A 15,002-nucleotide genomic window follows, 5' to 3' on the forward strand; every position below is an offset into this window, starting at 1 on the left:
CGCCCTCCCCCAGCCCACCAAACACCCCCCTCGCCGATGCGCCGGACGGTCCGGCGGCGTGTTGGTGATTTTGCATCCGTGAAATGATCACAAAGAAACTACGGACCGGGCTTTTGATGTGCTCGACTTCGATTAAAATCGCGTTATTATTAAATCCCGAGCGGCGCGGGCCCGCTGGACGCGACAAAAGGTCGCTACCCGCACCGGCGGGTTTTGAAACGTAAAACGCGCTGGCCGCGGCCAAGGGTCGCGCTGGCGACGGGTCTGCAGACCACAGCGCCGTTTGACATCTCTTGTTTTCGGGTCTACTGAAACCCCCCGTGGAACGAACGAGACCGGACATCAAAGCACGAAGAGTCGGATTGCTGACCGCCGCCACCAACTGAGTTTCGAGTTAAGTGAGCGCGCGTGCACCCACACACCCACACCTACACAATAACGCAAATAGTTATAGGTTTTGGAACGCGCACTCGCCAAAGCGTAACCTTACAACAACAGTAATAACATATAATAGGTATTATAGTAATATAGTTTTAACTGTTTTAAGCTTTCCAGTAGATGACAACCGGCAACTGTTACGATTTTTAAAACAGTGGTCTAAAAACCATACATTTTATTCTAGCTAATTCTCTATTTCATTCAGCGGGTTGATGATTTTTTTTTTCAATTCAATATCATTTTTGGACCACTGTTCTATTTATAAAAATCATTACCGTTGCCACGATAAACTGGACAGGTTATTAGCAAGACGTCGTTTACGAACACTGAGGTGCCCGTTCAGATGCATCTAGTAGCACCGGCGTGTGTGGTTGATTGCCTACGCGTGATGCCTTGTGCAGTTGTGCGTGTGTGCGTGTGTGTTATACCACCCGACGTGACGGACTTGCGACGGATATACTTCCGAGATTTAGAACTTGTGTTTTACACGGACGGCGGAGAAGTTACGTCCCTTCCCTGCTCACTCCAGCGCGATTTTACCCACCCCGGACTGCGTTTGAAGTACGAGGGTTATATTATTATTACTATTATTATTATTATTATTATTACCATCGTGGTATAATACGCGAGGCGTTTGGTTATGATGCGCTGTGCGTGCCGAGCCCGGTAATGATGATTCATGTTTGAATATTTGCGGCAGTTAAGTCTTCGTCGAACGGTAATATAAACTTTCTTACCCCGCCGCCGAGACTCGATCGAGTCGACGGTGGCATTAAAAGTACGCGACGTTCGATGTGTACGTGACTTGCGAACGGAAGAGGATTTTTAGATGTCACGCGGCCGACCGGAAACGCCTGTGAAACGTAACTAGACATCCCCTCGAAAGTTCTCCACCTGCCTGTCAGTAATCGACTCTGCTGTGTTAATTGCGAATGCTACCGGAATGCATAAAATCGATAGTTATAATAAAAACGCAAATTTGCCATTAAAAAATAGCAACGGTGGCGCCGCTGATTTAGAAAATTACTAAATACACGTCGAGACAGTGAGTAATATTATGAATCACGATAATATAATACCTAACTATATCATAGTTATTATTATATTATTATAAAATATGAAATTTAAGGAGACTGTAATGATCGCATAACAACAGTAGCAATCCGATACAAAAACGGAGTCCATTGTCATAGTATACGATTGATTCAGCGGGATCAGTACAACAAACATTAATCTAATGCTTTTCCAGTTCCGACTTTTGGACTACGGTGTTCTATTACTGAGTATATAATATAATAATAATAACGACGACGACGATGAGTTTTCCTGAATAATACTAACGACAATGCTCACAACAAATATGAGGTTGGTATTATTCGATAATCGATGACGGTCGCCAGTAATATATAATATTGTTATAAAAGTCATATATACATCCGAACGGACTTGAAACGTCCAAGCAGATTGAATTACTTGTACCTATAACAAATCGATAGTGAGTTATATATTATAGAGTTTTTGTTAGGATCTAAAGCCTCGGGTTTTTCGGTGTTTTTTTCTGTAAGCCGTAACGCTTTGTCGATACCGTTAAATGTATACGGTTTTTTTAAAAAAAAAAACATTGAAATAAAAGCCAACAGCTATACTTATAGGTATATACTTTGGTGTATGACCTACCAGCTTAACGATTGCCTATGAATTAATATGATGCGTTTTATCACCGAATTAATATCTGGAAATTACTGCGTACAATAATAATTACTAGCTACGGAAAAGAGGGTCAGGAATTTTACCCTCGGACTGAATGGGAAAAAAAAATATGTCGGCATAATACGTTCGCCATCGTCAACAGAATATTATATTATATATAAAAACACAGTGGAAACGGTTTTTAATAAAAGAAATTTCGGTGTTTCGGACCAAACCGCCGGGGATTCATAGTGGCGGGGGAGGGGTACTTTAATTACATTTATTGCATTCCACACCCGAAGGAAAAAATATTGATGGCTACGCACACGGCAATATGAACGACGGATGGCTTCCAATCTCCCTTCCATTGTCTTCGGTTAATTACGGGGAAGCGCGGAAGAAAAGGGTTAAACACGAGACCCGTTGTTATTATTAAAACGTTTCCATATCTCTTTTTGATCTCCACTTTTAGCCACCACCACCACCCAACACCCCTTCACTTGGACCCCCCTTGCCGTCGTTTTCATGTAATAATAATTGTTTCATATTTGACGTAATACGACCAACACGAAAATATCAATATCCTACTTCGACGCCCGCCACTCCACCCACGCACGCGGCCCAGAGTTAATTATTACGAATATGCGGGACGGCGGCTCCTTGGTATTTATGCTGCAGAAAAGGAAAAGGAAAAACTTTATGGTCCGCCTGAGGCGGAAACGACCTTTGGAAATGTCAGTGGCGGCTAATAGTAATAATACAACGTAAGAAAAGGGTATTTAAATAGATATATATGATATTATACACTGTACATATACACAGACGGTATATAGTGATCATTGGCTTTTCTTGACAATGGTTATTATACGGTATGGTTTCTATTGTCAGTGTACGTGTACAAGACATTGAAGAGCGCGCCCCTTTGGTAGTAAAACAAAAGGCCACCAACTCAGGACTGATTCACAAGAGCATTTACGAGGGTGTAATTTCTTTTTATTCAAAAAAGTAAATATCAATTATCTAATTAAAACTTAATACTTCCGGACAATAAACTTCGTCAACGATATCAAAATCGTTTGAGGAATTACAAAGAAACGGTTTCGGTGTATAGAATTATAGAGTGCAGTCACTGCTATGAAATGGCAAAGGATAAAATAATTTGTTTAAAAAAATAATTATTTAAATTGAGTTGACATTTTTAACATTATTTTTAAAAAAAATTCTTTAAACGTATACATTTTGGTAACTGATATCATATGAAAAATAGATCAATTATTTTATAACTGTTAAAATTGCCTATTCTTCAAAAACTTAAATAATAATGTTATATAATATAAAAAAAATAGTTTCAATAAGTCTTATTTTGTAATAGTTATATTATTTAGAGTTATTATATGTAAATCTCAATATTTATTGAAGGTTTTCTGCACACAAATTATAGCGTGAAACATATCGATTTGCTATATGAGGTTGTTTATGTTGTCTTAACTACCAGACACAGCGTTTTCTAATAATAATATTCAAGGGACTACAGCGAATAGGAGACGGATTAATGTTTGGCATCGTTAGCACACGGCCAGTGTTGCCAATCAACTGTGTCTCTGTCAATTGTCCAATCAGCAGCGAGTGATTTATGCGCTCCCGCCGCCCCTTTGGGATCTAATTAGCGTTTAATTCTGAGAGATGATCGTCGCCGGCGTCGTCGTCGCCCACTCAGACGTTTCCTTAATGAAACCCTCTTCACATCTTACCATCGTACTTCGATATTTCTCCTCTTCCCCTCGTCACTTGCTTTAGTGCTGTTCGCCGGATAGTCGTGTATAATAACGCGCGCGAAAGGATGAGAGAGTGTAGAGGTGGATTCGGAATTCAAGACGAATGAACAGGAAACTATCGATCGGCCAATTAAACCTAATCAGTCGGTGTAGATTACGTTTGAAGAGAACGAGACAGACTGCGAGATAGAGGGAGAGCGGAAGAGAGAGATAGAGAACGAGAGGGAGTGAGAGAGAATAAAATACAAAACACACAGAGACTTCCGATGGAGGTGGATAAAGGGCAGCCAAATATCCTCATAAGAGTCCAATGCACCACACTTATAAGGGAATAACCCGAGATCTATTGTCAATAAGTATAATATATATATAGATAGATATATAATAAGCCTAAAAGCTTCTGTCTAACTCCCCTGCGTGTATTGCGAAGAATCGGGTTACGCGCGCATTTCAGGTGAAAGAAAAATCGAAATGATTTTTTTTCTCAATGTTATGTTTAGTTCTTGACCAGCATGAAACTCGATACGTCCAATAGACTAAATGGACTGGTCAATATTATATATATAAATAGAGAGAGATGAAGCTTTTGGGCAGTCCACACAAATGGAGACGATACGTATTCGTTTACACACTGTCAACCGATTCGGAAATCCGTATGGGGAAATCCCGGTGGCCCGTTTGTTTTATTTTATGCTAATGCGCGAATGAGAGACACCCCCTCATTGTTGTTGTAACACTATATATACACCTTAAGATAGTAAGATATTATATTTCTCGAGTATATGTTATAAACTTTTTTTTGTTTGCACTCGTATACCTACAATATAAATATAATATATTATATTATATACTTATAAATATATGTACGTATATACTGTACACCGTGCGTGTGTGGAAGTGAAGTTTTTGTGTCAAATGTGAAACAGACGGTCAGTCAAGGTTCATCGAATTTATACGTATATTTTAAACATGTATGTGTACGTCATTGTGTACGTGTGTGTGTGTGCATCTGTAAATTAGCAGCGCGTGTAACATAATATTAAACAGGATACTCAAATTTATTGTTCATCAGTACGATTCAGAGTTGTTGACCACCCTCAACGAATTTGTCGGTATTGGGACGCACGAAAGTAAGTAACCGCACACCCCGCAGGGTGTATTTTAGTGGAAATATTTTACAAGTTATTCAAAAAACAAAAAGCAAAAAAAAGGGGTGCAGAGTACTTGTGTAAATAATAAACGGAAAATGAGATTTCAAGTACGAAAACATCACTTACCCCGCAGTTTTTGGGCGTCGACCAACTGTCGTTCTAGACTTCCTTTGACTTCCCTTTCACGGAGCACGTCCATTTTCAACTCGGCTGAAATAAAACAAAAACTTATTGAGTATACATGATAAGCGAATTGAAGTATTACAATAAATTATCATTCATAACACAATATATATTTATTAAACTCGCTGACAACGCTTTTCTCAGCGTAGCGTATATACTGTACGGTATAAAAGTGGTATACCTATAAGACTGCATCACCACACTACATTATACCATCGCTGTACAATAATAACAACAATAACAATATACATATATATACATATCAACTGTAACACATCACACACACACACATATATGCAAGCAGAGTATATCCCACATAACATATTATATTTATGTGCTATATGTGTATAGATATAGGCTATGTGTCTATATGACGTGTGTGTGTGTGTGTGCGTGTGTGTGGTACGCGCGAGAGGAGCTATCGAAGGCTTGCGGGGAAATGTTGTGTTAATCCCGATTTGAAGGGTCGTGTCGGTTAGTCACCCAAGGCTGTTTACTCGTGTACGGCCACTCGAGACCGTATATGTATATATTTATGTATATATACATATATATGTATACAATATACATGTATAGTTAATATATAAGCATGTACATATAAATATACACAGTGCATATTTATACTAACATAACACTCGTGGAAAATACAAGAAGCGCCCGCTAGCGATTTGAATAACTTTTGCCAGAGTTTCCGCCTACCGTATAGTCGCGTCGTCGCCGTGGAGTGCACAACGCAAAACAACACCTGGGGAAATTCTAGTCATTTCCCTACCTCTCCATTTCACGTGCTGCAATATTATTTTATTTTCTTTAATACTGAACAATATCACGACGTTACGGAAGACAATGTTATCGGTTTCGATAATTTGGTTAAGTCACCGCTGGTTTCTGGCCCATTAATTTCCACTGCCGGAAAATTTAATATGATAATATTTACAGACGAAAAGTGTCGTGGCGCGAGTATTTTTATCGGTCCATAACTCGCAGTGCGATACTAAACACGAGCGCTCGTCTGTTGTTTTAGTCGATATTACATTTTCGAACGGCCCCGATAGGAATAGTAGTAATAATATTATATTATATGAAAATATGATATACGCGACAATATGGGTAATGAAAAACCGCAACGACGACAATGACAAACACCGAAGCATAAATCTACCGCTGCAGTGGGATAACGCTCGATAATAATAAGTACCTAATCGAGATCTCTCCCAAGGCAGCATTATTAATACGTAGGTAATAGATATCAATATTTTCAATTTTGTCCACTTTTTGTGCAAATAATATAAATAATAACGGACACGATGAATGGCGATTGACTATTTGATACTATTCGTTTTCCGCCAAAATCATGCACACCTTGCCATTATTTTAACAGTATATTTCACATTTATACACGTCCTGCTACGTATAATATTATTCTCCGTAAGGTCGTTAAATTATTAGACGTTAATCACGGCAAATCGGATTACAAACGTTCTCACTCGTGTGTATCGCGTCACACGGAACAGGTGTCTGGCTGACGAGAAATCGCTGATCAGCGCGAAAGCGTATAATAACATATACCTAAGTGGAATTAACACATGGCAGAATTTATTAATATTGAAGACATTTTAAAATCAATAATATAGCAGTACATATACGCATGCATCATACGATTTGACAGATATGCCGCATGGTATATGACTGATGACCAATTACATGGTCTGTAATTATTTAAATATTAATATACGATTGTAAAGACGATTTGTTAGTTATGAAATGCTCGTATATGTGATCCCAATAATACATTAATCTGCAGAAATCTCTAGTTATATTTTATTATGAAACTGCAGAATTAAAAGAGTACACAATATTTTAAACACTCAATTATGGTCTTATACGATTTTAGGTTTTGTATATAGGTAAACTTTATAGTACGATTTTGTTGACTTAGCTGCAGCTGAGAATGAAAGAAGCACCAAAACGCGCTTCACACCCAAAGGACCTATGACAACTGCACTATGCGGTGCAGCAGGAGCATAACACGCTTATAAATTGCATCGAATACCGATATCAGATGTCCTACATGTACCTACAGGACGTATACTACTATAACGTCATATATCACGAGGACAAGAGTAGAATAAATAAAGGATATCGCACACTGTATACGTTATATATACGCATTACACCGACCGTCTTGTAAGATGATGATAATATATTATTACTGTTGCAGTTGCAGTCGCTGCAGTGGCGTCCCCCGGTTCGGCGCGATAACGACGATCGACTATGCAGTTCAATAATATACATCTCTTACAGGTAGTCCGGTGCACGGGCGGACGGTGAGGTACCTATATATATATATGCATAATATATACATTATAATATACATATATCGTGTGTACTTAAACTGTGTACATATAATATAACACAATATATTATTTTATAGGTGCCTATCTCGCGGTGTCCGAGAGACGCCTTCGTGTGAGGCACAACAGGCCGACCGCGGTGTATGTATTGTTATTATCTATTTTATCGAGCGCGAAAAACCGTGTCGGCAAAATCGTCGCACATCGATACGCGTTGCACACCGCTCAGATGTGATACGTGTGCGTGCGTAGACGCGTGTACGTGTGCGGCGTATAAGTGAATATCGTTGTCGTATTTTCGCTGCCGTGAGTCGCCAACAGCACAGTCACCACAAGCATAATAATATATTACATTGCGTTATTTATAAAAAAAAAAAAAAACTTGCACACGCGTCGATCGCGGACCGAGTCGGTCTGTCGGCTGCGCGCGTGCGGACTGCACTGCACTGCACCGTGTGTGTCATTATATATAGGCATTTATGCATAATAGCAGTATACTACATACTAGCATAGGCACTTCGAGCACGGCAGATTTATGTACGCTCTCTCGGACGGGACGACATATTTTTTTTTCGGAATTTATAGTGACATCGAGTTGGTTTCGAGTTTTTTTTTTTTAATATTCTGACCGCCGAGGAGACGCTATATTATTCTGCTGCAAATATATACAAGTACGGACTTTTAATTTAATACGGAAACAAATGGTTTAGTTACTAACTGTTCCCGCGGTGTACGAGTATATTGAATACTATAATATGTATTTATTATTTTCCAACAGTTTTTTTCTGAGAGTGATAACTTGAATTATGAGTTCCCTCTTCTGCGAGATCAGCTATGATAAAACTACTGTCGATATGTTTATTATAGTATTAAAATGTGTTTAAAAGCAGCTGGGACATATTATTCTAATAAAAAATGCTCTACATTTCTGTTAGCATACTAATATGTAAGTCCAGCATAGGTACAACGACCGGAAATGTAGGCATACGAATAGAACAAAGACAGTCCTACATGATTGCTATAACTATAATAAAGAAGACGTAAACTCGTAAAACTTTAATATTACGAAAATTAGTAAAGATCCCGAAAATGTTTAACGGTGACTCTCCATTGTGATGCGTTATGGGCCAAGGCGAGGGTAAGACGAGGTATTAAAATATTCGTTTAAAAAAAAAGGTTTGTATAACGTCAGTTTAATGATATGACGTACCTATATATTATATCGATATACCTATATTACGTATACAGTTGTATTAAAATAATATGATCGTGTATATTTTAAAGAATCGCTCTAGTGGATGACGGAAAATGTGGACCGACGGGATTTTCGACAATTTTTTTTCCTGTTACATAACATCGACACAATAATATTATACGTTTACTCGACGTGCAGTACCCATATTGACGTATTCGATCACGTAAGTATACACACACGCTTTTTTGCCCCGAAACTAGCCGACGCGCGCGACACGCAAACTCCTGCGGCAGATCGACGACCGGTGAAATTATACACACACACACACACACACTGCAGACACACGTCGATATAATATATATTAATGTAATTTCGACGTGTGTGTGTGATATATGGATTACGTGTTTGGGTTCTATATGACGGGCGCCTAATACGAACGCTTTTATACCTGTAAGTACACAACGCACGTGTTTCATGTACGATAATAAGCCCTAATTTCGACTCGGCGGGCCTCGGAGCGCACATTTGTTTACGGAGTAATCGTTTTTTTTTTTTTTTTGGTCGTTTTCTTCGCTCTTCGTTCGGTTATTATACATCATATTATATATTATAAATCGTATTTTCGTGCCTCGGGTTCCGTGCGCGCGCCGCAGCAATCACAATATAATACGGCCGCCGCCGTCGACCGAATTAAATGGCATTTCGTGAAGACGAGACGTGCATTCTCTCCTCTGCTGGCCCAGTATTTTCGACCAAAAACGGTGGGCGTTCCCCGACAAAATGAAATGGGACTGCGCTATAATGTGTCTGTCCGTGTGCGTATGTGTGTGTTAAGTATACGTTTCGGAATTGATTGAAGCCCGCGCGGGAATTGTTGTTATTTAAACGCGCACGGAATTATATTTACTATAAACAGACGAAACGAAACGAAACGAAAAAAAACATGAATACACATATATACTCGAAAATCACACACATACACACTCGGAAACACACGCAGGTGGTGGTGGTGATGAGGTGTCTTTTTACGTCTGTCCGTTTCGGTATAATTTCATATGTAATTTAATGAAAACGGTCGTTTTTCAAAACGATAATTTGTACGAATGATCCATTACACCCGGGCCAGGCGTAGGTACCACTGCGGTGGCGGAGGGGAACGGAGTGTTCCGTCAATAAGGACGGTTGATGGGGGTGGGGAGGACAGGGGGGCGAAAAAACATTGCGTCCCATGAGAGCCGGCGGAACACGACTCTTAAAGGTCAGTTCGTGATGGGAATAAGTGGTACGAGTGGCCAATTATACAAGTGTATGCCACACCACACGGAGTGCGGTCCAAACACATACACACACCGACGTACAATAATAATTTATACGCGCGCGGTGAAATTGTTTTTTTTATTATTATTTCGTGTCTTTATCTCCGTCTCTGTCTCTCTCTCTCCACCGTGTGGCGGTTTAGGCGGATCTGAAATAACAGTAATCCGCGACGATTAATTTATCGCGTTATTACTATTGCGACAGCGGGCGAGTTTTGATTTTTTTATCCGACTGGGCGTAATTAAAACGGACCCGGTTGATTTTACACGATCGTGTCAACCGTCATGCGGAATTCACGGTTGTATCATTTAACAGCGGTGGTTTGCCAGGCAATGATTATTGCTCTCGTTCGGCGGTTTTATAATTACAACGCGGCAATACGGTGCAGGATTTATCGTGAACGGCGTTAAAGTCACTGGGCCCCAGCTGCACTCCAGCAAAACCTGTCCCGATGTTCGTCCAGCTTGTTGTGTTCGTATTTGAGTGTGTGTGTGTGTGTGTGTGTGTGTGTGTTTGTTTGGTCGTTTGCTGCGTTGTCCGGCACCAGTACTCGCTCTTTGCCACCCGACCTCTGAACTGTTACATAAGCGGTTTCTGACCCGTCACTAACTCTATTTTTTCAGCCATTAGACGCATTTACCATCGTCTTAAATATCCTATTTTGACTACCGATCGAGAAATATATATACGAGCGAGTGAGTATTGATATAGCATGTAGGTAAAAAGTATGCATGTATAGGTATAGTATTTATGTTATTCAACCGGTTATAGGTCTCACGGAATCGTTGGTCGAATACCGCGCCGTTTTATGATGTTTATGAAATATCACAAACGGTAATATATTATGAGCGCTGAGTTTAATAGGAAATGTCTGTCTAAATCGCGATAAAAAAATTAGTAGATACATATATATATATATAGGTACTAATCGACCTACTGACCAAAACTTAATGGCGGGAGGTGTGAAACGATCTTAAATGTAATTTTAAATGACTGTGACTGTTAAAATCAAACTTTCGTCACGTTCGGCGTTGTGTTGTGTACATTTACCTGGGTATACTCAAGAAATAACGGCACTAGGAGTCAAGACGGTCTCAACTGATATACATACGACGATACGATTTTTTCGAACAGAGAATCCGTTGTGGTTTGATAGAAAAACGATATACTTTTTGACGAATATAATGTATGCATATAATTCGTTTATTAATTTCGATGTTTTGCAAAATCTGTAGGTGAAATTATGAAAATCATGAAAGCAATGATCTAATTTTATCAGCGTATCCACGTGTAGACCTATCTCGGCTTAGAAATATTTGTCGCTGTTCATAATATGTACAGCTGTGTATTTATGTATCTATATGAAATAATTCCCCATGAAACTCTATCAAGGGTTACAGGAGACATTTTCTCAAAATATTCTGACCAACGTCAATATATTCAGATACGCCTGTTAAATAGTTTCTAATCTTTGCTATCGTATATGCCTCACTTTAACGGCCGAAGCAAATTTTATATCAAATTAATTTATCTTATGATGTCAAGGGGTCCTCACCTTTTTCGAAGTTCAACGCGCGGTCGTCGTCTCGGATCTTGTCGGCGGCGGCCTTAAGCAGGGCTTGTATCTTCCGGAGTAGCGACTCGGTGGTCATGTATGGCAAACCCATGTCCCCGGATCCGGCGGAACCGAAGTTCAACGCCTGTGGCGGGGGCGTGACGCTACCGTGTGCGCTGCTATTGCCTCCCACGTCCGGATTGTCGCTGAGGTCTGAACACGTCAAAAACAAAAAAAAAAACAATTAAATAAAATATATCATAAGATATTTTATAATATTATACATTGTTGTAGCCTATAGGTGCAATTATTATTTGAATAATTCAATTGTTTAAAACTACATTTTGAAACCTATACACTCGGCGAAACATAATAACGGTCACGTGCGTTTATATAACTTCCGCTAATCGCCCTTTGTAACGTACGGCGTATATTCTATATAATATTATATTATATCGCCACAGTATAATCGATATTGTGGTCGTATATACAAATAACACAATACGTACAAAACTAATAATTTTAATTGAACCCAAAACGGACTCGATAATATAATATCCTATAAAAAGGTATTCCCATCTCGAATTACACCCGCGCTGCACTATACCACTACCACTATACTATGACCACAATGCACACGCGGCTCCCCTGCAATCCACTTTTCACTTTATTATACCGACATGATGGTTATAAATTGTGTCAAAGACGCATTCGAGTAGAACATTCTCCGTTTTGATATTATTGTTTCCAATGGTTTGAGTATAATTCGTTATTTTTTTTCTGTCTGAACAATTATATTTGGTATACCCACATATATAATATCTTATATCTTTTAGTAGAAGTGTAGAGGGACCAGAATTTAAAAAAAAAGATATTTTTTACTGTTTCAAAACATTACTGTATTATACCGCTGTATGATAATAATAATAATAATAATAATAAAAACAATAATTTATACCGTGATCCTTGATGTCGTCTTCTTCGCCGTCGGAAATGTTGTCGTCGTCCTCGTCCAGGTCGTCTTCGTCGTCGACGTTTGTGTTGCCGCCAGCCGAATGATCGCTGGCCGGTCCCGAATGATCACCTCCCGTTTTGGACAGGTTCAGCACGGGACTGTGCCCTTCGGACGAACCTACAGAATATAGTGAAAAAGACACGTTATCGTCACGTCTTTTCAAGAGGCCACTCGGTGGAACTCGTGTATTATATTATCATTATAATTGCACCACACTATAGTTAAATTAATTATATTATTACGTAATATTGTGAACGTACCGTTTTGCGATGTCAAATCCCTTGCTTTCTGATCAAAGTTTAGCGCTCGATTTATGTCACCCACTCGCTCGTCGTTGGCTCTGCAAAAAAAAAGCAAAAAATTAAAAATTAAAACAAAATATTCATAACACTATTAAACGCACGATATTATATAAGTATAAATAATATAACGATGACGTTTTATTTCCACGACCGCGTTTTCCATTAAGTCCCTGCGCCGCGATAAGTGTACACACAAATATATATATTTATTTGTACTCACATAAATAAAACATTTCGGAAATTCGTCGGCGGCGGACGAGGCGATTAAGACATTAAGAGTAGTAATATACAGTGTGGTGCCGGGGGACTTGAATAACCAAAAAAGTCCTTTCCGTGTGTCTTAATGAGCGAAAGCTTTTAACGTCTCAGCAGCAGCGGTGAATGCGCGTATATATACATCTGCATATTTCGGGGGCTTTACTATCGTCAATAAATATAATACTTATAGATATATATGTATACAAAGAACACGCGCGGAGGGGCAGCGTTTTTTTTTTTTAATGCGTTTTGCACCGCGGCGATATCGCGCGTAAAAGACATTTCAAATGCGTTACATAATACAGTAATGATAATACAAATATAATAGTAATAACAATAATCGTAAAACGTAATAACGACGACGGCGTCGGCGAATGTCGAGGGCACTACGGTGTAAAAAAAAACGAAAATGACAATAATAAAAAACGGAAGTGACTAATTTTCCATCTGCAGCACTCGTCGGAAACGACTGCCTTGCGCGTATATTATAATATTATTATTGTCGTCACATGTGCGAGCGTTCAATATCGTAATTATTTTATAATATTACCGTCGTCGCAGCATAATATTATAACGACGTATAGAAATCCCGAAGAAAGCGTCAACGTAATATTATCATTATAATATCGCCATGATAATATATCATAATACTTTATTATTACTACTATTATAATTATTATGCTCTACTGCAGCAGCCAGCACGGTCGGTCTCCCGCCGTGTGGACCGTCGTCGTCGGCCCCGACGGGAACACGCGAATATACATCACGGGACATCGGACGCGATCGTCGTACCAGACGAAATCGGTCGCGTGATCGAGGATCGAGAAAACCGACGAATACTATACGGATAATATTGTTATTACAATCGCATGAAACGTACGAATTTCCACACACACGGGGTAAGTACAAGCATATACTCGTATAGTAATAATATTATAATATCGGTTAGGGCGGCACTCCGGGAAATCATCGTCCAAGTCTCGTCGTCTTGTGAACACTTCATATATCGCCAGACATAAATCAACCATTATACACGAGCGTTATGACGTTATACATCGAATAGCGCACTCGTCTGGCACCGGTCCCCACGTAGGTACATCGTACTATTTACAATAATGCTCGGATCATTAATATTTATACATCATCGATGTTAAATACGAGTTTTTAATTATTATCGTCGATGTTTTCGTCACGCGATACGCCACAATACATATCACACGGTATATTACGATATTATTATGATTATTACTCCATACGAGTTTGTATTAAGTATAATCTGTATACGAGGAACTGCTGCTTCCGGTGCAGAAGACGTCTGCTTGCGCTGCAGTGTCGCGCGACATATTATTTTATCGAACACGATAAAATAATATGTGAAAATCAAAACGACACTGTAATGATATATCATATAGGTAGATAAAGGTGGGTATATCAACACGCGCGTTTTGTTTTATGTATATTAAACATTATTATGTCACATTAATTTTATAACATGAGAAAGACCGCGGTGAGGTTTCGATAGGGTTTCTTTTCAACGCCGCAGTGATCGTGTTATAATAGCATTTTAGTTTTTTTTTTTTTTTGATCATACGAAGAAAACGTCTTTGGAAACACACGGCGGTCGTAAGATGGATTTCGCTCACCTATATAAAATATCAGTATAATATGATCATTGAGTGTGTGTAATTATTGTTCAAAAACGAGTTTTGGAAAACGACGCTGCGTGCGGATCATATTTATTTTGCGCGTTCTATCATTATATCGGCCATC

General features: G+C 39.1%; 1 protein-coding gene across 2 annotated transcripts in view; it reads right to left on the minus strand.

Annotated features, from left to right (window-relative positions):
* Positions 1-15,002, minus strand: part of LOC111028715 (dachshund homolog 1) — a 127,987-nt gene that overhangs the window by 23,957 nt on the left and 89,028 nt on the right. For both annotated transcript variants that reach the window (XM_022307448.1, XM_022307447.1), the window contains 4 exons: positions 12,933-13,012; positions 12,616-12,789; positions 11,658-11,870; positions 5,180-5,263 (listed from right to left, as the gene is read on the minus strand). In XM_022307448.1, coding sequence (XP_022163140.1) covers positions 5,180-5,263; positions 11,658-11,870; positions 12,616-12,789; positions 12,933-13,012 — 551 coding nt within the window. The remainder of the gene's footprint in view (positions 1-5,179; positions 5,264-11,657; positions 11,871-12,615; positions 12,790-12,932; positions 13,013-15,002) is intronic.

This window comes from Myzus persicae, unplaced genomic scaffold (genome assembly GCF_001856785.1).
Source record: "Myzus persicae strain clone G006 unplaced genomic scaffold, MPER_G0061.0, whole genome shotgun sequence".
Taxonomy (NCBI): domain Eukaryota; kingdom Metazoa; phylum Arthropoda; class Insecta; order Hemiptera; family Aphididae; genus Myzus; species Myzus persicae.